Source organism: Otolemur garnettii, unplaced genomic scaffold (assembly GCF_000181295.1).
Source record: "Otolemur garnettii isolate 467f Iridium unplaced genomic scaffold, OtoGar3 scaffold00004, whole genome shotgun sequence".
In the NCBI taxonomy this organism is placed as follows: Eukaryota; Metazoa; Chordata; class Mammalia; order Primates; family Galagidae; genus Otolemur; species Otolemur garnettii.
In genome coordinates, this window is record NW_003852399.1 from 31,818,184 (window position 1) to 31,843,972 (window position 25,789).

Here is a 25,789-nt window from a genome sequence, read left to right on the forward strand (position 1 = left end):
CAACTCCTGGGCTCAAGCGAGTCTCCTGCCTCAGCCTCCCAAGTAGCTGGGACCACAGGTGCCCTCCACAACGCCCGGCTATTTTTTGGTTGCAGCCGTCATTGTTGTTTGGCGGGTCCGGGCTGGATTTGAACCCGCCACCTTAGGTGTATGTGGCTGGAACCTTAGCCAGTTGAGGTACAGGTGCCGAGCCGATTCATAGCATTTACTCAAATATTTCTAATGTTTTTAACAACTACATCCATGATGTTTTTCATAGTCTCCTTTAAAAAGTTGAACATGATATTTCCACTCAATCCTTTTTTTTTAAAAACATTTTAAAATTTGCTTTTTGTAGAGATGAGATTTCTCTGTGTTGTCCAGGCTAGTGTTGATCACCTGGCCTCAAACAATCCTCCTGCCTTAACTTCATAAAATGCTAGGATTACAGGGGTGAGCCACAAGGCCTGGCCATTTTCTACTTAATGTTATGTTGGCAATATACCTTCTTTTTTAAATTAAAAACTTGTCCATTCTAATATTTTAAACAAGAAAGATAATTGTAATTAAAATGGCAATAAATATTTCATATCATTAATTATAATTTACATACACTATCACTAATTTCTGTTGTCTACATGAAATATACAAACATTATAGTGTTATACCAGTGCACAGAAGAAAAATTATTCAAACTGAATCAATTTGTTTATGTGTAATGTCAAAGGAAAATTGCACCATCAGGTTAAATAGGCAAGGGAACACTTTATTCAGTACTACTGCAATAGGGGAGAGGTTGAACTCAACTTCCAATGGAGTAGGGATTTATAGTTAACTTGCAGGGTAGGAGACTTAGTGCATGAAAAATTATTAATATCATTAGAACTTGGTTAAGTATGAGGAGAGGATGGGAAGAGAAACTTGTTTAGATATTAAGGGTGGAGGAGCTTCTGGATAAACTGGCCTCAGCAGGCCAAGGCCAAGGACTAGTGGAGAAGAGCTTAGGGGAACCTGACTAACATTTGGCAAAGTAAGGAGTACTTGTCAGTAATATTAGAAACAGTTGTCAAATAAAATTATGTGAGGCCATTGTTTTGCACTGACTCCCTCACTAGGCTGTAGCATATCAGAGGAAACCAAAATAGAGACACTGGTACTAAATGCCACATAATCATACTGAAGCTCTATGGAAGCAGATGCCAAAACAGACCAGTTTTTCCTGGAAAAAGGACATATAAGTCTACCTGTGCCAGGGTAATAAAGAAGTTTCTTCTGCTTTAACTCTTACAAAAAAATAACCTGAAGTAACCTCACATTAACTGTCTCTTGGTGTTATGCCCAGGAGTTCCCCTAGAGACCACATAGCCAGACAAGCCAAATTTGCAAGGCTTTTACTGAAGAGCCACCAACGACTGCCTTAGTGTCCCAATGAGGGGTTTCTGAGAGCAGCCCAAAGTGCTTAAGGGGTCAAGTTTTTAAGGCTTGATCTGCAACTTGGTTGGCATGCAGGTTGCCCAGGTACATCTGAGTAGGTTAACAAGCATTGTACAGAAGCAGAATTTTGGGGTTAGTTATACATCTTTGTTTTAATACTTTCCCCACCTGGTATTTTTTTTAAAGATCAATCAGGGGACAGTTGGTACCTCCCAGTCCATTTCCCAGGGAGATAGCCAAGCAAGAAATTGGGAGTGAACTAGAAGCAAGAAATCAATCTATCTTGGGAGTGAACTAGACTTACTCCATTTTTTTGAAAGCTTGCAGCCCAGAAATTTGCTCAGAGTAAATGGGCAAATTTTTCGACTTTAGCCTGGGCCTAACACTTTTCCACCTCAGCCTAGGCTGCCTAGACCAACTAGGCCTAACACTGGTTTCTGTCTTACAAAAACTCGTTGTTCTGCCACTGCCCAGTGAGAGTTTTCATTCATTTTTGTAGGACGAATTCTGCTGTAAATCATGAATCTCAAATAAAAGCCACTTAAGATTTTTTTTTTTTGAGACAGAGTTTTACTATGTCACTCTCGGTAGAGTGCTGTGGCGTCACAGCTGGCAGGAACCTCATACTCTTGGGTTTAAGTGATTCTCTAAGTTCCATTCCAAGTAGCTGGACCTACAGGTACCCGCCACAAAAACCGGCTATTTTTTGTTACAGTTGTCATTGCTGTTTAGCTGGCCTGGGCTAGGTTTGAACCCACCAGCCTTGGTGCATGTGGCTGGTACTGTAACTACTGTGCTATGGGCGCTAAGCCTAATTTTATCTTTTGACATTATCATATGTGATAGAAAGATTAAGGTAAATTGCACTTCTTCTTCTTCTTTTTTTTGAGACTGACCCTCAAGCTGAGTGCTGTAGCATCACAGCTCACAGCAACCTCTAACTCCTGGGCTCAAGTGAGTCTCCTGCCTTAGCCTTCCAAGTAGCTGGGACCATAGGCGCCCACCACAGGGCCCGGCTATTTTTTTGTTGCAGCAGTCATTGTTGTTTTTGGCGGTCCCGGGCTGGATTCGAATTCACCACCTTAGGTGTATGCAGCTGGTGCCTTAGCCACTTGAGCCACAGGCACTGAGCCAGTAAATTGTACTTCTAATAAGATAGTAAAATTGTTTTTAAGGGAAAATTATGCTGCTTTAGTTTATAAATTAAATTTATTACTATTTAAAATTCATTTCCTCAGTCTCATTATCCACATTTAAAATGCTCAGTAGCTGAGTTAAATGGGGATATGATGGGGGAAAAATAGCTGTATGTTGCTCATGGCTATTATAGTGGACATCAATGTTTGGTTCTATTTGGAGTCTATTTTCATAAATATGTATGGACTTACATTCTCTTCGACATACATACATTTTGTATCTACAGAAATATTTAACTTTGGTTGTATTTTTTCTTTTTAATGGAGACAGTTTTGTTTTGTCATCCATGCTGGAGTGTGGTGGTGTGGTCATAGCTCGCTGCAGCTGCCTCAAACTCCTGAGCTCCAGTCTTCCTCCTGCCTCAGTCTCCCAAGTAGCTGGGGCTACAGGTGTGTGCCATCATGCCTGGCTACTTTTTTTTTTTTTTTTTTTTTTTTTGAGAGGTGGTCTCGTGTTTCCCAGGCTGATCTTTTGGTCTTAAACTCCTTGCCTTAATTGATCCACCTGTCTTGGTCTCCCAAAGTACTTGGATTATAAGCATTAGCTTTCATGCTGGACCTAACTTTGGGTGTCTTGGTAAGCATAATCGGATCATTGGGTATATTCTATTTTCTTTTTCTTTTTCTTTTTTTTTTCTTGCTCTTTTTGCTTACCATATGTTTTAGAGCTTATTCTATGCTAGTATTTAGAAATCTCCTTTCATTTTAATCCTGCTTGGAGTAGACCGTAATGTGGATGTACTCTATGATTTTAACTAGTCCCTAACTGATGTACTTTTAGATTGTTTCCACTACTATGCAACTATGTAAAATACTTCATTTCACCTGTGTACATTTGAGTATTTTCCTAAGTTAGATTCTGAGAAGTAAAATTACCAAGATTTTAGATTTTTTTACTCATGTAGCATATTAATAGATATTTTCAGAACACATTTTGTACCCCCTCAATGGAGCAGGAGAGTACTTTTTCTCTTATCCACTCTTGACATTTCCAATCTTAAAAAATTTGTCAATCTATAAATGAAAATCTTTTTTACTGTATACGTGCATTTCCCTGATTGTGAGATTGAGTGTGCTTTCATTTTTTTTTTAGTATTTCATTTCCCTTTTTTTAGAGATGGAGTCCTACTTTATCGCCCTTGGTAGAGTGCTATGGCATCATAGTTCACAGTAAACTCCAATTCCTGGGCTTAGGTGATTCTCTGCCATAGCCTCCCAAGTAGCTGGGACCATAGGTGCCTGCCACAGCGCCTGGCTATTTTTTGTTGCAGTTTGGCTGAGTTCGATTGTGCCACCCTCGGTATATGGCACCAGTGCTCTACCTGCTGAGCCACAGGCACGGCTTTCATTTCTTTTTTTTCTTTTTTCTTTCTTTCTTTCTTTTTTTTTTGAAACAGTCTTACCTTGTCACCCTTGATAGAGTGCCAGCTAGCGTCATAGCTCACAGCAACCTCATCCTCTTGCCTTAGACTCCTAACCACTGTCTGTTTTGGTGCACTACAGGCACCCACCACAACACCCAGCTATTTTGAGATGGGGTCTCGCTCTTGCTCAAGTTGGAATATTTAATTTCTTAATACAATACCTTTATTCGTTATAAAAATAGTATCTAAATAAAGTATTGACATATATCCTGTGTTCTTTCTTTCCTTGAACATTCTTTGAATGTTTTAAAAGCTCAGAAAAAGCTAGAAAGACTTAGAATACCTGTAGTCCAGTTATTTTGGGGGCTGGTCAATTTTTAATTTGCTTGTTTATAGACAAGATCATTTGCATTTCTATTTTCTCCAGTTTACTGTAAAACTACTAAAAAATAATGAAAAGGTAGGACTAATATAGAATCAGAGTAGGGTATGGCATACAATACCTAGCATTCCATAGAAGGCTTGACAATCTTTTGCTTTTTGTCTGACAGATTATACATTAAAGTTTCTAGCACATTGTCTACTTTGTAAAGAAAAATATAAAATCTCAAGACCCCTAAACTCCTTATGTAAAAAGGAAAGTCAAACCTCGAGGCTGAGCCACGTAACATCCTTTTCCAAATGAATAGCCATTGCTAACATTCATTAGTCGGATCCCCAAGGAAAGGTAAAAGACCTCTTGTATTTATGGCAGTCTGCCCTCACAGATCATTAATAAATAAATTCTTTGCTGACCTTCCATAGCAAGGACAGGCCAATAGTAACTTTAAGTCTGCAGTATAGGTCTGGCTCCTAAAACTAAAATCTGTTAGATGTCACACTGATAATTGCAAGCTTACCTTCTCAGGTGCAGGATACAGAGGAGGTGAATCATAATTCCACCTATCCAGAGGCTGTCTGCATAAATGATTCTTCCTTTCCTTTTCAAACATTCACCTTATCTGGTATAGAATGTAGATTTCCTGGGCACTAACTAAAGAATGTAGCAATTTACCTTACTACCTGTCTCCCTCCTCCTACCTTGTCCCTGTTTGAGGAAATGTATACATACTAAACCTGCAGAAAACCTCTTAGGAAAAACAGTTGCAGAAGCATCTGTGGTTTGGGTTTTTCTTGGACACCCCCTAAAGCTGACTTATAACCTCTATTGATTGGGATCCTTGCCTCAGTCACACAGTTTGGTTGTTAGACTCATAGTGAGAATTCAGTAAGTTTCATTTGTGTACTTTTGTTTAAAGAATAAAAAACAAGGCTACTGAGAATTTATAGCATTTCTATGGGCACTACAGTTCCCTAAAAAGAGGTTGTATATAGATTCACCTTTGATTTTCTTGGGTCTCGCACAGGTCTTGGGGGCATTTTTTTAGGTGTTTAGTAATTGTTCGATTGAGTTGAACTCTGTTTGTGTACCTTATAATTCATTCTCCTATCTGGAGAAATGTATATCATGAGAAAATAGGCTTGCTTGCTTATGTTATTATTTATCATATATTTTCATACTGGGATTAGAAAATACATTGTAAGCACCGAAACTGGTGGTCTTGAAAATGGCTAGACTAGTCCGAATTGTGTGAACATAGCTAAATAAAAAATCCTGCTCTATTATAATAGCAAATGTGATTTTGTTGTGTGGAGTCTTAAGACATGATTATGCTGTTTCTCTCCATGAATAGTGATTTTTTTGTACGTGATAAAGCAGGCTAGCATAGTCACATGCATTATAGCTAGAATAATCTATTGCTTTAAAAATATAATTTTTATCTGCTTTTTTGATTTCGTGTTCAACAAAAATTTCTTTTTAAATAACTGAAAAAAATATGCAGGGAGTAATGTAGATCGTAAAATGAAGGAGAAGCTTAGCTTTACTGTGGAGTCTGAGCCTGGGTGTAACCTAACTAGCTAGAGGATATGCAATTCCTGATTGACAGCAGGACCAGCATTATGCAGATTTTGTAAGGGAGAATACTCAGCTCAGAAACTGTGATGAAGGGCTCTGTTAGGAATTATTATATTCACTACCCATATATTTTAGTTTTCTATCTACTAGATTTGTAAACAATAGCACAGAACAGTTCCTCTTTTGTTTTTATTAAAGTATACTGCACTGCAGTTTCAGTCTCTCAGCTAGGCATACATGTGTGGGAATTCAATATTTTCACAATTAGCTAATTTTTAGCTGTGTTCCATGTTTATCTCTAGACCTTTGTGTATTAAATCCTATCTCGAGCTGTTTCCTTTATATACAAGTATGTTTTGCTTGTGCCTTCCTGTCTTCTTCAGTGTGAAGCTTTATGTAGGTCAGGCTTGGCTTAAGCAGATTTCCTGAACCTGCGTCAGCTTAAGCTGGAGGAATTTTAATAAACCCTCCCCTGTAGGCGTGGGCCTAAATGAGGCTAGCCTAGTTAAGCCTGATCTTTTTCTGTTTGTGAAAAGAGCTGGGCAGAGCTGAAGGCTGCATGGTGGTTTCAGAAACTGCCTACTTAATTTGAAAAGAACAATGGTAGGAAAGGCTAGATCTTCCAATTTTACCTTATCTGAAAAGCTTGATTTGCTAAAGCTTGTGAAGCCATATGTGAAAATTCTCGAAGAACATACCAATAAACATTCAGTAATAGTGGAAAAGAATAGATGTTGGGATATCATAGCAGTTAACTATAATGCAATTGGAGTAGACCGCCCTTCTCGAACAGCGCAGGGCCTACGCACCCTTTACAAAAGGCTCAAAGAATATGCCAAACAGGAGCTATTGCAGCAAAAAGAGACCCAATCAGATTTTAAAAGCAATATTTCTGAGCCAACCAAGAAAGTTATGGAGATGATACCCCAGATTTCCAGTTTTTGCCTGGTAAGAGACAGGAACCACATACAAAGGTAAGCTTTATTTTATTTTGTTGTGGAAAATTATGGCGCCTCCTATCTATTGAGTTTTGGCTTAGTTGTGATAGAGATATGCATGGTAAGCATCCTCACAAGGGGGGGCAATGAATAGTGTCTTTGTTTTGCATTCTTAAAAAAAAAAGGTGAGGTTATAAGGAATTTTTCTGCTGCATTTAAGCTACTATTTTAAAACTGTCTTCCCCTCCCCCTCCCCCCGTAGTTTCTAAAAGTAAAGGTTAAGGAGGCATGAAATTTGTGACATCACTTCATAAACTTTTTAAGCCTTAAAATTAAGTTATTTAATTTGCTTTTGAGAGGTACTTTTTTAAAATTTAAGATTACATCTCATTGGCATTTTTAATTTTATATAAAATTTTATAAAGTTAGCAGTTTGCAGAGAAATAGAACCTTTGGTTTTTAATGAATTGTCAGTGTCTGCACTCAGTTGTCTCTGTCTACACTTACTGAACATGCATTGAACTAACAAATAGAACAGAAATCAATGAGTAAACTTATTAATGACATGACTGTGTATATGAAAACAGTTTAAATTTTTTCTGGAAGATTTGAAATGAGTTGAACATAGCTAAAGGGGATTAATGTTTAGTTAAGGATTCAGAATTCTTAATAAAATTAAAAGTTTATATTGTTGTTTTTTTTTTTAATAATGCTCTAGTTTCACTTTGATCTTGAGCCACACAGAAAAGAGTAAGCTTTCTCTTACTGCTTTGCAAGGATATGAAACTCTGAATTTTAATAAACCTGTAGAGCAACTGGTTTCTTTTATGGTCAGAAACAATTTTTTGGTTAAATTTGTGCTCTGTATTACTATTGACCTGGGAATCTTCAAAACGATTATCTTGCTACAAATTCAAATTATAATCCTTGGCAAAAGGTAAAAATGGCAGCTACATTCTTCTTCTGAACCATTTAGGGTAATTTAAGCAAATTATAAACTCCTTGTTAAGAGGCTTTTCAAACAAAGCTTTTATACAGTGTATGTACTTTTCTATTGGTGGATATATAAACATATTATTGATTACCTGTAAAATCCCTTTGAAATTTGGAGAGAAGTAGGGCAAAAAATTTTTAGCCAAGAATATCTCTTATTTTGGTAATTTACTAGGAAAAAAATTTTGAGCCTATCTTCTTGCCATATACTGTTTATTTCTATTTGTTAGCATAGAAAAAAATATTACCAGTCGGAATCCAGGACATGGATACACAGTGGATTAATTCTTGGGGCCACTAGTTAAAATGTTCACTGTAATGACAAATGATGACATCCCAGTGTGCTGGATGGCCAAAGAGGCTCCATTGTAAAATTGTTATCTGTTGTGCTACTTTTTCAGAATTTTCTCCCTTCTGAACCATAGAGAAAAATGTTTTTTTGCTTTATAGGTATAAGACTATACCTTTTAGGTATTAAATGTAGTTTTTTATAATTTGAAAACTACACATAGAAACTATAATTTTAGTTGCATATTTTAAAAATACAGTGAATATAGAGGAGAAGCAATACATAAATAAACAAATGTTTGCATTTTTACCATTTGTATGCATATACATATAACATACACATACACAAAGTCTTTGGGATACCAACATTTTCCTAATAAAAATTAGTTAATTGATTTATGCCTTTCCATACCTACTTTGAAAATCATACCAGTTCTTTTGATTTTAAAAGAAAGAATGCTAGAACCATGTCATTTAAATTCCTATGTTAGTGTGTCTGTGCTGACATTTTCTATATTTTAGTTTAACATATTTATATATTTAATGTGCTTCTATTTATTTGAATGACATCTTGAGTCTTCATAATTATCTCAAAAGTTTATAATTATCATAATCTTTTTTTTTTTTTTTTTTAAGACAGAGTCTCACTTTATCGCCCTCGGTAGAGTACCATGGCGTCACACAGCTTACAGCAACCTCAACTCCTGGGCTTAGGTGATTCTCTTGCCTCAGCCCCCGGAGTAGCTAGGACTACAGGTGCCCGCCACAAGGCCCAGCTATTTTTTTGTTGCAGTTTGTCTGGGGCCAGGTTTGAACCTGCCACCCTTGGTATATGTGGCTGGCACCCTACCCACTGAGCCACAGGCACCACCCTCAACAAACTCTTCTTAATAAGGAAAATATTACTGTTTGTATTATTTAAATATTTTAAAATATACACCTATTTTGTAATGCTATTTATTTCTACAACTCACATTGATTTATTTTTTTTTTGCCTTTCCCTAATACCATATTATACTTTGTGTGTGTAATTTTTTTTTCTTTCTTGGCAAGGCCAAAGCTAAGAAGATATACTTTGTGTTTTTGTAAACTATTTGATCCTCAAAGGTCAGGCTCAAATTTTAAAAGTCCTTCTCTTGATCATTTTTGTGATTTTTCTCTAAGGCTTTTTTTTTGAGACAAAGTCTCACTATGTTGCTCTCAGTAGAGTGCTGTGGCGTCACAGCTCACAGCAACCTCAAACTCTTGGGCTTAAGTGCTTCTCTTGCCTCAGCCTCCCAAGTAGCTGGGACTATAGGCACCTACAGTAAAGCTGGCTATTTTTTGGTTGTTGTCATTGTTGTTGAGCAGGTCCGGGCTGGATTCGAACCCACCACCCTTGGTGTATGTGGCTGGCATCCCAGCCGCTGAGCTACAGGCGCTGAGTCAAGGCTTTTGTTTTTTAAACTTTATTATGCCTTACTTAAAATGTTTTAACTAAAATGGAATGGAATAGTTCAGGTGTAAGACATATTTTAAATTTACTTGGGAATATAATGTTTATGTTTGCATTCTTTTACACATACTAATTTGAATAGTAATTATGTATATTTTAAAAGCTTAATTTTCATATGTAGTTTTACCTTTCCCATTCCAGGTTTTAGCAGAGATATTAACAGAAACAGATCTTGCTAATTTGAAATATATTTATAATCCATTGTTTTGTTTTTGGAAATCATAAAATGACAAAAAAGGACAAAAACAAAAATGAAGGAATTTATATAATCTTTAAATAAGTTTTTCATTATATATAATATGTATGAGTTTTCCTTTATCTCTATGATAAATATCTATAATTTTAGGCCATTGGTTAAGTGATATATGAAGAGATTCAATTTTTTTCCCATATGTTCCACTTGAACTTAACTTGCTGGTGTTTTAATCGTTATGTATGGAATGTATTTTTTAAACTATGTTACTTACTTATCATTTGTAAACTGTCCCCTAAATAATGTCAAATACTGCCATTAATGTTCCAATAATCTCTTTCTCCTCTAAAACTTAAGCATAATTAAGATACTCAAGAAACAAGATTGTGTATTCTTCATGTAATACATGAAATTATTTTTTAAAAATAGCTTCATAGTATACATAAAATTAATTATTCTATTCTATTCTATCCTATCCATTTTTCTGAGACAGAATCTTATGCTTTCACCCTGGGTAGAGTGACATGGTATCATAGCTCATGACAACCTCAAACTCTTGGGCTCAAGAGATCTTCCTGCCTCAACCTCCTAAGTAGCTGGGACTATAGGCATCTGCCAAGGTGTCTGGCTAGTTTTTCTGTTTTTAGTAGAGATGGGGTCTCACTCTTGCTTTGGCTGGTCTCGAACCCCTGAGCTCCCCCATTTACCTGCCTCAGCCTACCAAAGTGCTGGGATTTCAGGTGTGAGCCACTATGCCCAGCTTACATGGAATTATTTTTTAAATAAAATTTTCAGGTACATTACATTTATAATGTCATATCAAATATTATTTCAAAGTTAAATTATGCTAAAATTGTAGTTGCCCCTATGAATCCATATTTTATGGAACTTATGTGTAATTTAATAAATCTTCAGTATATCTATGTCATTTAAAAACATTAAAAAAAATGAAAAAATTATTTCATTTGTTCTTTTTTTTGAGACAGAGCCTCAAACTGTCCCCCTGGGTAGAGTGCTGTGACATCACAGCTCACAGCAACCTCTAACTCCTGGGCTCAGGTGAGTCTCCTGCCTCCGCTTCCCAAGTAGCTGGGACCACAGGCACCCACAACACCTGGCTATTTTTTTTTTTTTTTTTGGTTGCAGCCATCATTGTTGTTTGGTGGGCCTGGGCTAGATCTGAACCTGCCACCTTAGGTGTATGTGGCTGGCACCTTAGCCACTTGAGCCACAGGCGCTGAGCCTCATTTGTTCTATCATTCAGCATACGATGAGCAATTGTATCTACTTTATAGGTTTCAAATACAGTATTATGCTAGGTATTAGATACATAGTGGTAGAGAAAAATCCTTGGTTTTATGAACTTTACCTGACCAATGGTTGAAAGACTCACAGAGAACAACTGAGTTGTGTGGTTCGGGATAGGTGTAAAGAGGGAATGCCATCGCATCTGAAATATGATAGTTAGGATAATCCTTTATAGTTAGGCATATCACAAAGCCATACAAAATCTGTTTTTTATTTGGACAAATGCAGAAATCATAACCTCTCATAGATGGTCTTCCACTGTCGTCCTAGAAGAATTGTGACTTGGTGATTTTTTTAGATCAGTCCAGGAGAGCAGAAGCAGGAGTTCTAGGGCTAAGGTATGACTGACTGTAACAAGGCTGAGAATGTATTAAATGGCTCTTTGCACCATTTGTGAAGCAAGAGCAGTTGTTTCCTCTTTGAGAGCTTTATAAATGGCTTTTCTTTTTTATTTTCTTTACTGACTTTGTATAATATTTGTAGTTTCCTCCCCTTTTAAAAGCTCAAGTTTGGCCTACATGGTGGCTCATGCCTGTAATTCTGGCATTTAGGAGACCAAGGTAGGAGGTTTGCTTGAGCCCAGGAGATTGAGGCTGTAGTGAACTATGATCACACCATTGTACTCCAGCCTTGGCAAGAGTGAGACCCTGTCTCAAGAAAAAGAAAAGCCCAATTTTAAAGTTAAGGATGTGGGGTGCTAGGAGAGACCTAGCGTGTCTATATTATTGCAATCACAATTTTGGCAACTTTAATTTGTTATTCTAAATGTTAAAATCTTTTTTATTTCATGATTTTTCTTTACAAGTTTAAAGCTTTATAATTTAATGTATATTAAATGGGAAATTATGCTATAAATATATTCTTGTCTTCATTTGATTTACATTTTATAATGCTTTTTTGTGTGCTATAGTGCAAACTTGGATGCAGAGGCACAGGCTGGTACCAGTTCACTACAGGTAATGTTGGATCACCATCCTGTTGCTATTACAGTGGAGGTGAAGCAAGAAGAAGACATTAAACCACCTCTTCCACTGGTTTTAAATTCTCAACAGAGTGATACTTTAGAGCAAAGAGAAGAACATGACTTAGTACATGTTATGGAAACATCCTTATCACCTTCACTTTCTTCTGTTGATATGAGAATGACATCGTCTCCATCTTCTATTCCAAGGAGAGATGGTATTTTTCGGCATGAGAGTGGAGAACATTTTAGGTCACTATTAGGGTATGATCCTCAGATCCTGCAAATGTTGAAAGAGGAGCATCAGATAATTTTAGAAAACCAAAAAAACTTTGGATTATATGTTCAGGAGAAGAGGGACGGATTGAAAAGAAGGCAGCAGCTAGAGGAAGAGCTACTAAGAGCAAAAATAGAAGTGGAGAAGCTGAAAGCAATTTGCTTACGGCATGATCTACCTGAATATAATAGTCTATAAGATTTTTTTCAATTTTGTAATTTGATAATTTTAATTTTGGCCAAATTTCTTTAATTTGGGAATATTCTGAAAAGGATATATATCCTTAAAGTACAGGATATATATCCTTGAAAAGTATTAGTCTCTATAATGGAAAAACTTTTTTGACCTGATTTTCTAATTATTTAATTTTCTTTTGAGACATTAAAATTTACTGATTAGTTGCCATGGTTATAGTTTTCATTGTTTTCTCTCATTTTTCTTCTAAGAAATTTAGTTGTTGGACTTACAAAAGATATTTTATTTTGATCATTAAACTGTATACAAATAGGTATAAAAACATGTATGTGTATTTTAAAGTTCTGAGTCTTGAACGTTTTTAGTTAGAACTAAAAGCTGTAGTTAAGATTGTTTAGTCAGTTTAATTTAGAAACTATACTAACCTAATATAACCTAATAATAGGAAGCTTATCTGTATGACATTGTTTTTTATGCTTTCATCTGTTGAAGGAATAATTTCTGGGATTTTAGAGATATTTGGAGAATACTTTTTTCTATCTCTTCAATTTAGAGGTAAACTGAGGTCAGGAAGAAGTCAGTGACTTAATTAAGGTAAAGCTATTTGTGATGAGTAAGGACTGGCACTCAGTTTTTCTTTGTGTATAACTCCCCTTCAACCCCCCCTGCTAATTTGTAGAGGTGAAAATCCACTAAAATATCCTCTAGATAAACATTTATTTCATTAACACTGCTTTTAAAGATTGTTAGCTTATGAAGGTCAGGGGAATTGAATTACTTCTATCTTTTTTGTCTGGCAAAATAAGGTATTCTATTAAAGCTATTATATTTTGGCTGTCTGATTTAAACCTATGTCTTAATTCATTATAAATGTCTTCTTTTGAAAAAGATTTCTTTCAAAGTAAAAAGCAGAATGAGCAAAATTATAATTTTGTTTAAAATAAAAATAGCAAAGAAATCATGTTTGTAATTTATGATATAATCTATAGTCTTTGTTTTTTGTAAATATTATTTTAATATTTGTGGAAATAAATAAAACCTTGACTCTTAAAACACATATTGAATTTATGTTAAATCTTTAATATGTGTATTATTTAAGGATTTCTATTTTTTGCTGTGTTTTTAGCATTTGTTTTGAGAAAGGATTTTTAAGCCAACCTTTAGAATGGAGTAATTAGAATTTCAGCAGTACAGGGGAGAAGGGATGTTTGAAGTCAGAGTGAGTGGCTGATAAACTTAGAGAATGGGACAAAGTGGATCAGGGTGTGTAAGCACAAATGCTAAACTAGTTATTTTAAGTGACAATATAGAGCCAATTTGTGGTATAGTAACTTGGACTAGGGAGGATGTCTCCCTGGGCTAAACTGTGTAGCTGCTGTTTAGTTTTAGCAGAATTTTTACTTGCAGGATAAGCCAGAAATCTGCATTTTTTAATGTGAAATTTTATGATTTTGAAATGTTTGCAAATAATTCTTAATGCTTTAAAAATACTATACAGACAACATGCGAGTGGGCCTTCCTGAGCCATTGAGCTTCCAGTTTCTGGCCTTTGGAGTAGAGCAAATGGTCTTCAAGTGTCGGTCTTGATCAGCAGTATCAGCATCACTTGAGATCTTGTTATAAATGTAAACTCATTCCAACTGAATTTGGAACTCTCGGGGTGGGGTCTGGCAGTCTGTTTTAATAAGCCCTTTGCAGCAGTAGTTCTTAACCTGTGGGTCACAACCCCTTTGGAACTGTATTAAAGGGCCGTGGCATTAGAAAGGTTGAAAACCACTGCTCTAGAGGTTCTGATGCAAGCTCAAATTTGAGAACCGATGAAATCAAGTACTAGAACAAGGCTTGGGGCATAAATCATACTAGATTCTTCAAAATTTTTGTTGAAGAGAGGTTGAAGGTGAAGTGAGGGACATTAGATTGGATGGTGGTTTATATCAGATTTTGGATTATGTTAAATATTATTACACTTTTTAGGGAGTCAGATTTAACTGAATGTACAATGAGAAGACATTGAAGTCTTTGGATGAGGGGAATAATATGATTAGAGCTGTGACTTAGAAAAAGTGGCAGTTGGGGTAGGCATTGTAGTGAGAGGAAATTAAATCAGAAATTTAGGTTATAGCTATAGAAAAAAAAAACAAGAAATGAACTTGTATGGTACTATTTTAGCATGTTGATTCCTTATCTTCTAAAAGAAGGCATTTTATACCTGGCATTAGAGTTAAATTTTTTTGTTATAAAAGTGTCTTGAGGCTCGGCGCCTATAGCTCAACCGGCTAAGGCGCCAGCCACGTACACCTAAGGTGGCGGGTTCGAATCCCCAGCCTGGACCCGCCAAACAACGACGGCTGCAACCAAAAAATAGCCGGGCGTTGTGGTGGGCGCCTGTGGTCCCAGCTACTTGGGAGGCGGAGGCAGGAGACTCGCTTGAGCCCAGGAGTTGGAGGTTGCTGTGAGCTGTAATGCCACGGCACTCTACCCAGGGGGACAACTTGAGGCTCTGTCTCAAAAGAAAAAAAAAAAAAAAGTGTCTTGAATATGTAACTTGATACAACATGTATCTTTTTGACAGTTTTTATCATGTCTTCTGTGAATTTTCCTTGGGTCTAATGAATCTTGTAATTTCTAATTTGAGATGTTTTTACAATATAATTCTTCCAGTAAATACATCTTTGCAAAGATTTTGTCAAATTATTGAAAGCAAATTACTGAATGGAATGTAATTCATATTACAGTTACAGCATGCTACAAAGAATTGATAAGGAATTTACAATCTGAATGTTAACTTTGCATGCTCAATTTGAATTTTCCCAAGTGTGTTCTGTGGAACTTTAATTTCATGAGGTGTTTCTAGAAAAGAACCTGTGTCTCAAAAAGTGCAGCATGTGTCTTGCACTTTTTTTTTTTTTTACCTTCAATGTGGAAGGTAAAATTATACACAAAATGGCCCTTGAGGCTTGGCGCCTGTGGCTTAAGTGGCTAAGGTGCCAGCCACATACACCTAAGGTGGTGGGTTTGAATCCAGCCCGGCCCGCCAAACAATGACGGCTGCAACCAAAAAAATAGCCAGGCATCGTGGCGGGCGCCTGCGGTCCCAGCTACTTGGGAGGTGGAGGCAGGAGACTTGCTTGAGCCCAGGAGTTGGAGGTTGCTGTGAGTTGTGATGCCACAGCACTCTACCAGGGTGACAGCTTGAGGCTCTGTCTCAAAAAAAAAAAAAGGCCCTTGAACATTCCTTTGCTGCCCATAAAATAGCATTAACATAATCTAGCATAACCATATTTTTTCCAGCATTGTTCAAGATTGGTGTTTCTTTGATTGTGACAGGTGATACAATTCGTTAGCATTTAGGGGCTTTGTAGAATAAGAAGCCTATTTTTACATTTTTTGTAAAACCCCCTTTTTCACATATTTTTTGAATACCAGAAGTATACTTCTTGTAATGACTTTATTGTACCAGTTTTTTTTGAGTCAATCTTGTTTAATTTTAATTTGCAAAAGTTTAAATTCATGTAATTCTGCTCCATTGTCAAACCACTTCCCCTATATAAGTATGATTAGCATAATATAATTTATGAGAATTCTTGTATAAAGAAGTTCTTGGAGGCTATTTATTATCTTGCAGAGTATCTTAGGGAAATTCAGAGGTAACTCTCCCCTCCTTTTTTATTTTTAGCATTGAGACTGGAGTTTGAGTACTACTTACCAACTAGTATTAGCAGTTTTTGCTGAGGACAAGTTTCACTTAGGGGCATTCCCTTATGGGGGAAATTCTGCTATTATTAGTACCAGCAGAGTATACGGTTGGACCTTTATCTGCAGGTTCCACATCTGAGGAGTCAACTAACTGAAGGTTGAAAATATTTGGCAGGGGGGACGTTAAATAAAAATATAACAGTAAAAACAATGCAGATTTAAAAAATGCAATATAACAATCATTTACATAACATTGACACTATATTAGGTATATAAGTAATCTAGAGATAATTTAAATTATATTGGAGGATGGGCATAGGTTATGTGCAGATAGTATATCATTTTATATAAGGCACTTGAGTATCTGTGAGGGTGTGTGTCTTGGCACCAATCCCTGTTGGATACTGAGGAATGTTTATCTACTGAAGCCACCAGATATCCTATATACCATATAGAACTGTTCGGGGCCATGAATTTTTACCTATAAAATGTAATACTGGGAACGCATAGAGAAGAGTGATTTTATTTTTAAAACATATACTTGATTCTATAGAAATTATTAAATTTGAAAAATGTACTGAGTCAAAAGATTATTTTGTCCAATGCATTAGAATTTCGGATAATGGATAGATTATTTTAACACCTTCGTATCATTCTCTTATCCATATGAATTTAAATGGATATGTTGTTGCAAGTTAGGTATTATAACTTATCACATCATCCTAAAAAAGTCAATGAAACTCATTTCTAACAAATGCCAGATTTCTTAAAATAGTCAAATCAAGTACTTTTCTTTTTGTATGATGAGAAATCAACTTGGTATTATTTCATTTTGAAGGAGTCTCTGTTCTATTTTTACTTATGTGAAAATGCTTAAAATATGACTTATTTTCCATGTGCCTTTTTTTGAGAATAATGTCAAATTTTCAGTAGACATTTTTAAATAAAGTGTAATAAATGTATTTAATATGTACTGTAGATGATGGTTAAATGCTTTGCTCATACATGTTCTTTTAAATGCAAGATACTACATTGTACTGATTTGTGTACCTTTTTGTGTGCCATGAGATAAGAATTCAGTACTTCAGAGGTAAATTTTTTGATGAAGCATAATTGAAATAAATTTATTTAGATGATTATGTTATGATCAATGCCAAACGTACCATATCTAAATACCATGAATTTTTTATTTTTTTTGAGACAGTGTCTCAAGCTGTTGCCTAGGGTAGAGGGCTGTGGCATCACAGCTCACAGCAACCTCAAAATCTTGGGCTTAAGCAATTCTCTTGCCTCATCTTCCCAAGCAGCTGGGACTACAGGTGCCCACCAAAATGCTGGGCAATTTTTCTTTTTTTTTTTTTGAGATAGAGCCTCAAGCTATCCCCCTGGGTAGAGTGTTGTGGGATCACAGCTCACAGCAACCTCCAACCCCTAGGCTCAAGTGAGTCTCCTGCCTCAGCCTCCCAAGTAACTGGGACCACAGGTGCCCGCCACAACCCCCGGCTATTTTTTGGTTGCAGCTGTTGTTGTTTTGGCAGGCCCAGGCTGGATTTGAACCCACCACCTTAGGTGTCTGTGACTGATGCCTTAGTCACTTGAGCCACAGGCACCAAACCAATGCTGGGCTATTTTTTGGTTATAGTTGTCATTGTTATTTGGCAGGCCTGGACTGGATTCGAACCTGCCAGCTCTGGTGTATGTGGCTGTTGCCTTAGCTGCTTGAGGTATAGGCGCTGAGCCAAAAGAGTAAGTTCTTAAAATATACAAGTTAATTAGACATCAGTAGAATCATGCTGATTCTGAATTTTTGTATATGATTTTGGGAAATTGTTCAGTATGTATATATATGTTTTTTGGCTGGGGCTGGGTTTGAACCCGCCACCTCTGGAATATGGGGCCGGCACCCTACCCTTTTGAGCCACAGGCACTGCCCTTTTGCATTTTGGCCAGGGCCAGGTTTGAACCTGCCACCCTTGGTATATGGGGCCGGCGCCCTACTCACAGAGCCTCAGATGCTGCCCTGAATATATATTCTTTTTAGTTTTGAATTGCTTTGTAAATAGAAAGCAAAATAAATGAATAAATGAAAATAGAAATCTGGGGGCAGCGCCTATGCCTCATTGAGTAGGGTGCCTCCCCCATATACTGAGGGTGGTGGGGTCAAACCCCACTCTGGCCAAACTGCAACAAAAAATAGCCAGGTGTTGTAGAGCCTTTGGTCCCAGCTACTTGGGAGGCTGAAGCAAGAGAATCGCCTAAGCCCAAGAGCTGGAGGTTGCTGTGAGCTGTGAGGCCATGGCACTGTACCAAGGGCAACAAAGTGAGACATTGTCTCAAAAAAAAAAAAAAAAAAATAGAAATCTGTCCAGGTCAGCTCAAACTCTTTAATGAATGAATTCCACCTCATCAGTTGGTCTTTTGTGTTTTAATATTATGTATTAAGTTACCTCTTTTACAAAGATCTTTTTCTCTAACATTTTATCAAGAAAACTTTCAAACATGCAGAGTTGAAAGAATGTTATGCTTAGTATTCATATGCCTACTACCTAGATTCTGCAATGAATTTTACTATACTGTATTTGCTTTACCACATATTTATCCATTTAGCAGTTCATTTGTTAAGACAAATTGTTATTTTAAAGTAAGTTGTGGAATTAGTTAGAATAATTTATACCCTAAACACTTCAGCATGATTATTATTAACTAGAGTTCAGTATTTATTTGTGCCTACAAGTGTTTTTTTAGATAAAATCTGTATATAGTGACATATATAAATCTTAAATGTACCATTTGATGAGTTTTAGTAAATCCTACACTTTTGTAGGTCCATCCTATATTAAGATTTGGAACACTGGCACGATGTCATATGTGTATGATCTAGCCCCATGGGAGGCTGAGGCAGGAGAATGACTTGAGGCCAGGAGTTTGAGACCCTGTCTCTATAAAAAAAATAGAAAAATTATCTGGGTGTGGTGGTGTACACATGTAGTCCCAGTTACCTGGGAGGTTGGGGCAGGAGGATCACTTGAGCCAGATTTGAGGTTGCAGTGAGCTATGATGATGCCAGTGTATTCTAGCTCAGGCAACACAGTGAGACCCTGTCTCAAAGGGAAAAAAAAAAAAAAAGATTGGAAACATTATCATTAACTCAGAAAATTCTTTCCTGCCGCTTCCTAATCAGTCTCCTAACATCTCAAGCAAATATTGTTCTACTTTTAAAAAAATCATAGGTAAAGTTTACCTGTTCTAGAACTTCATATATAGTGGAACCTCTATAAGTTGACTACTCAAGGGACTGTAACAAACTGGTCAACGTGTGGAGGGGTCAACTTAAGGAACTAGAGTTATTGTACTGATATGTACGTGTGATACATGTCTGGTCAATATACAGAGGTGGTCAACTATGGAGATTCTACCATAATTGGAATATAATATGCACATTTTATTTCTGTTTATTTCATCCATCTTAATGTTTTTAATGTGTATGTTCATCCATCCTCTATCAGTAGTTTCTTGCTTTTTGTTGTTGAGTAGTATTTCATTATATACTCATAAATATAGCATGGCTTGTTTATTGTGTTTTGATGGACTTCTGTGCAATTTTTAGATTTTGGCTACTATGTATAAAGATTCTATGATTATTCTTGTACAAGTGTTTTGTGGACATAATCTTAGATTAGAGAACCATATATGCTTTAAGAAACTGCTGGTTTTTTTCTAAAATGATTGTATCATTTTACACTATCAACAGTGTATAAATTTTTTGAAAAATAAAGCTTGCATGTTCAATGACTGGAATGTCAGAATTGAAATTGATGAATAACTTTTCTGTTATTTAAGTGAATTCAGAATGGTAGGCAAGTAATTTAGATAACTGGGAATATTGTAGTTTATTGATATTTTTCTTCCACTTTGAACATTTACTGCATATATGCTCTGACTTGAGGTATTGAAGAAATTTGGTGGAATGTATAGTTGCAGTTATGGTTATAAAGTATAATTTAGAAAATGATCTTTAATGCCAAGAAATATCTCTTAGGTTTATTTTAAACATAATGATAGTTGTGCTTGGTTGACAGTCTTATTAGATTAAAAACTATGGATGATTATCAGTTTGAAGGGATTTGTATATTAATGTTTGTATTTTTTTAGTGTAATAAAAACTGTCCTCAATCTTAAATTTATATTTTTATTGTATTTTAATACATATTAAAAGTTTTGGTAGGTTTTGGTAAATTTAAAACTCAGAAAATATAGTCTCCAAGAGTATTTACAGTCTTTGTTGAATTTGATTGCATAATACATTTCAAATTTTATTTGTGCCACTGAAAACAATGTGTATATTTAGAATTGTTAAAACAAAATATTAAAGGCCTGGATTTATGGGATATCCATTTAAGTCATCCAACTGTGGAGTGGCCATGCTTAGGACTCAGTCATTAAGATGACAATACTTAATATTAAGTGGCATTTTCTTTCTCTTTTATAAAAGCATAGTTTTAAGCATCCTTCCCTTGGGAATCTTTTTTTTCTTTTTTTGGAGACAGTTTCACTGTGTCATCCTCGGTAGAGTGCTGTGACGACACAGCTCACAGCAACCTCAAACTCTTGGGCTTAAGTGATTCTCTTGCCCCAGCCTCCTGAGTATCTGGGACTACAGACCCCTGCCACAATGCCTGAATATTTTCTTTTTGTTGTTGTTGAAGTTGTCATTGTTGTTTAGTAGGCCTGGGCCGGGTTCGAACCCGCCAGCCTCGGTGTATGTGGCTCGTGCCCTACTCACTGAGCTATGGGCGCTGAGCCCCTTGTGAATCTTTCTAATAGGCCTTCAAGTCTCTTGTTTATGTGGACTGTTTTTTGGCATTGATCTGACAAGTACATTACAAGGCCAAGGGAGAAATAGATCAGAACCCAGTTTAGAAATAAAAAGTTACAATTAGAGTGGAATTGTTAGGAGTAGTTATTCTGGCACATAGCAAGTTAGTCAATATGTTCTATAACAGTTGTCTAGATACAGGAGGTTATGTTTATGTTTCATGATCCCATGTTTCTAATGCTTTTGATTCATAATTTACTCTCTCCCTCCCCTGCTAGGGATTATGTATTATGGCCTACATAATTTTTAAAATGGGAGAACAAAATGGTGATGATGGTAGTAAGCACTGAGGCAGCACTTACTATGTGGCAAGTATTGTTCTGACCATTTTACATACATTTGCTAGTCTATGCTCACAGTAGGTGTGTGAGGTAGTTGTTAATATTACATTATTTTTATAGATTCATAAACCAGCACAAAGGGGTTCAGTAGCTTGTTCAGGGTCATAGCTGGTAAGTAGACTAGCTTGAATAAACCCAGCCTGCCTGGCATCGTAGTTCATGTTGTTCAGCAAAAGAAGAGTGTATATTTAAGTCTCAGAATCTGATAATATTTCAAAATTAATTATAAGTAACTTCTGAATTCTCAGGATTATTGCCTTTTGTTCAGATATTTTTCCTAGTGGGGGAAGTTGGCAGGGAGGGTCTTGGATATAAGTCATTCTTTTAGACCCTGGAGATACCACATGGTATTTGATTCTAGGATGTTTTTCCCAGCCATTTTGTTGAAGACATTCTTTTTTACCCCCACTTTGGATCAATCTTGAACTATTTTAGGGGGAATTATAATACATTTTTCTCTTGGTTGATTAATAAAAAAATCAGAGGAACAAATTTTTTAAATGCTGAAAGATATTGACAGTCTTTTATTTAATGCACAGTGCCTGCTACTTGTAGAATAATACAAAAAGGAAATTAATTAAATTTGGCTAAAATTACACACTGCAAAACTTTTTGGAGTTCAGAACTTTTCAAAGCTTCTCATCTTTTTGTTAATGCTAAAAACCTCAAAACTTTGAGATAATTAACTTGATAAGACAATAAAAATAACATGGCAACTACCAATTTACCTAAAAACTGGTAAGTTTTCTTGACTAAATGATGTATTATTACAATCTTAAATATTTAGGTATGAAAAATTTGACTCTGCAGAACTGCATATGGTAGAAATTATGGTTATAAAAGAACTCATTGGTAAAAGTTATAATCAGTAATATATGATCCATGAAAAGTGACTGAGTCAAATTTTTGTTATAAAGTTTACTTGGAAAATAATTGATCCTGAGGGTCACAAGACTTTAAAGCGAAAATAAAAGTGGACAATAATGGAAATGAGTTATTTTCTAAAGCTAATTTATCAATGACAATAAATTTCAAGATAATTCTATTTTAATTAAATCTTTTCATAAACAAGTCAAAGTCTTTTCAAAGATTTGAAACGTATCTGTTGCTCTGGGAATATGGTGATGAACAAAATCAAAACAGACCCCTCCTCTCAAGACTTTTATAGTTTAGTGAGGAAGACGGATATTAAATATTTATTTTTTAAAATTATTTTTTATTAAATCATGATTTTGTGTATTGATGCATTTATGGGTTCAAGGTACTGCTTCATTATACAATGTGAAATGTTTACAGTGTACTAAGTAACACATCCATCACAATTAAACTCATTTCTTAATAGTTTTGAAATGTACCATTGCATCATGCACAGGTGAGGTCCCCCCCAAATGCCTTCCCTCTTCCCACATTCCCCCCTCCCCTCCCCTCTCTTTCCTCTTTCCTTCTACTTTCTGGACTATAGTTATGTTTTGCCATTCATATAAGTGTGTAGGTGGTTATATATTGATTTCATAGTAGGATTGAGTACACTGGATACTTTTTTCCCCATTCTTGAGATACTTTTCTTTTTTTTTGAGATACTTTACTAAGAATAATATGTTCCAGCTCTATCCAGGTAAACATTAAAAGATGTGAAGTCTCCATTTTTTTGGCTACATAGTATTCCATGATGCACATATACCACAATTTGTGTCAATGGGCACTTGAGCTGTTTCCATGTCTTGATTATAATGAATTGGGCTGCAATAAATATTCTGGTGCAAATGTTTTTGTTGTAAAATGAGTTTTGATCATCTGGGTATATACCTAGTAGAGGAATTGCAGGATTGAATGATAGGTCTACTTTTAGTTCCTTGAGTGTTCTCTAAACTTCTTTCCAAAAAGGTCATATTAGCTTGCATTCCCACCAGCAGTGTAGAAGCGTTCCCTTTTCTCCGCATCCATGCCAACAACTGTAGTTTTGGGATTTTGTGATGTGGGCTAATCTTACTGGAGTTAGATGATATCTGAAATTGGTTTTGATTTGCATTTCTCTGATGATTCAGGATGATGAACATTTTTTCACATGTGTGTAGGCCATATGCCTGTCTTCATCAGACAAGTTTCTGTTAAGTCTTACCCACATAGAAATGGGGTTATTTATTCTTTTCTTATTGATTAGTTTGAGTTCTCTGTAAATTGTAGTTATCAGACCTTTGTCAGAAGCATAACCTCTCATTTCCCCTCATGAGCCAAAATCTCTTATTCTGAAGGTTGTCTGTTTGTTTTACTTACTGTGCTCTTGGCTGTGCAAAAGCTTTTTAGTTTGATCAGATCCCAGTAATGGATTTTTGGTATTGCTTCAATTGCCTGGGGCATCCTCCTCATAAAATATTCTCCCAGGCCAATTTCTTCAAGTGATTTCCCTGCACTCTCTTCTAGTATTTTTATCGTTTCATGTCTTAAGCTTAAATCTTTTATCCAGTGAGAATCAATTTTTGTTAATGGTGAAAGGTGGGGGTCCAGTTTCAGTCTTCTATAGGTTGCTAGCCAGTTCACCCAGCACCATTTCGATAGGCTTGTCAAAGATCAAATGACGATAAGTAGCTGGGTTCATCTCTTGGTTCTCTGTTCTGTTCCATAAATCTATTGCTCTGTTTTTGTGCCAGTACCATGCTGTTTTGATCACTACAGATTTATAGTATAGGCTGAAGTCTGGTAATGTGATACCTCCTGGTTTGTTCTTATTTCTGAGTAATGTATTTGCTATTCGAGGTTTTTTGTGATTCCATATAAAATGAAGTACTATTTTTTCAAGTTCTTTAAAGTATGACTAAATAATTTATTACATAACTAATTTTTGAGATACTGCTGAGATAATAGGGCAGTATCTCAATTTGGCAATCAGGGAAGTTTAAGCTATACAGAAGTAGAAGTTAATTTGGATAAGTGGAGGAAGATGTGTAAGTCCTCATGGCTGGAAGTAGGTGATTTAAGATGATTAGAAAGTAAATGGATTTTAAGCAAGAGGGATGCATGATCAGATTTACATTAGAAGTAGATAACTATAATAAACGAAGGAAATGATTTTAGGGAATAGAGATGGCAAGAAAAGATCTCAGGTTGTTGTGAAGCTCCTGCAGAAATCCAGATCAGAGTTAAAAAAAAAAAAAAGTGGAGGCAATGGAGAAGGCAAGCAATACATAGCTTTGAGAATTTTGTGAGGGCAGAATTATCTGGATTTTGTGGTTTAATGTCTGTGACACTGAAAAAGTGGAGTGTCAAGAATGACTTTCATTTTTCTGAATAAGAATGAGACATGGGAAGATTGCAGGAAGAACAATTTTTGGAGGTAAACATTGTTGTGGACATGTCTGGGACACAGTTGGATAGATACACAGATCTAGAGTTGTAATCTGGGATAGAGGGAAAAAAAAAAACTTCTTAGTACCTGGGTCCTAAGCAGCAGTGCACAGTGAAGTGAAGAGGGCCTAGAAGTAAGTTCTGAAGAACTGTGGTAAATAAAAGGTAGATGAAGTATAAACTGGCAATGATATCTAAGAAGAAGCAACCAAAGAAGTGAGAGGAAAATTTGAAGGGTGTTAGAGAAGCAGAAAGTGGAGTTCAGTATTTCAGAGAGTAAGTGCTCAAGTACTGTTGAATGCTTTTGAGAAATTTGATTAGAACTAAAAAGCCTGTTGATTTATTGACAAAGAGCTCCTAGTGACCTTTAACAGGGGCAGTTTTCTGGGGGCAGAGGGACTATATTGGAAGCCAAATTGGAGTAGTTGAGGAGTGATTGGGAATTTGAAGAAGCGGAGGCTGTGTCTGAGGTGTTTGGATACTTTAAGTGAAGACAGAGTATTAAAATTAAATTTCCCTTTTTTGCATTTATTTTTTCCTGAAAGATAACAAACACATTATAGATTAATCTTGACTTTATTTTTCCCATTCTATAGCCCTTTCCATGATTTATTGTGGGGAAAGAAATTTATCAAGTAGGATGTCAAAGAGTTTGAGGTTGCTGTAAGCTGTGACACCATGGCACTCTACTGAGGGCAACAAAGTGAAACTGCCTCAAAAAAAAAAAATGGCATTAAAATCTTATGGAACCACTATTGTATATGTGGTCTGTGTTGACCAAACTTCATTGTTTTGTGCATGACTATACAGGAAAGTGTTTAATAATTTGTAATGAGTGGGCTTATTTGAACCTGGCTCATTTTAATCTGTTAAATGTTACATGTTACCAAATGTCTCTACTTGTCCTATCTTGTCCTTCTGTCTCTCTCTCTCTCTCTCTCTTTTTTTTTTTTTTT

At 36.0% G+C, this 25,789-nt stretch overlaps 2 protein-coding genes across 2 annotated transcripts in view; both read left to right on the forward strand.

Annotated features, from left to right (window-relative positions):
* Positions 1-25,789, forward strand: part of RAD54B (RAD54 homolog B (S. cerevisiae)) — a 94,122-nt gene that overhangs the window by 27,499 nt on the left and 40,834 nt on the right. The gene's annotated exons all lie outside the window — the stretch shown is intronic.
* On the forward strand, positions 6,501-12,785 carry FSBP (fibrinogen silencer binding protein). Its single transcript, XM_003782473.2, has 2 exons — positions 6,501-6,904; positions 12,056-12,785. Exons 1-2 carry the CDS (start codon positions 6,531-6,533, stop codon positions 12,579-12,581), a joined length of 900 nt encoding a protein of 299 aa, XP_003782521.1. The 5' UTR covers positions 6,501-6,530; the 3' UTR covers positions 12,582-12,785.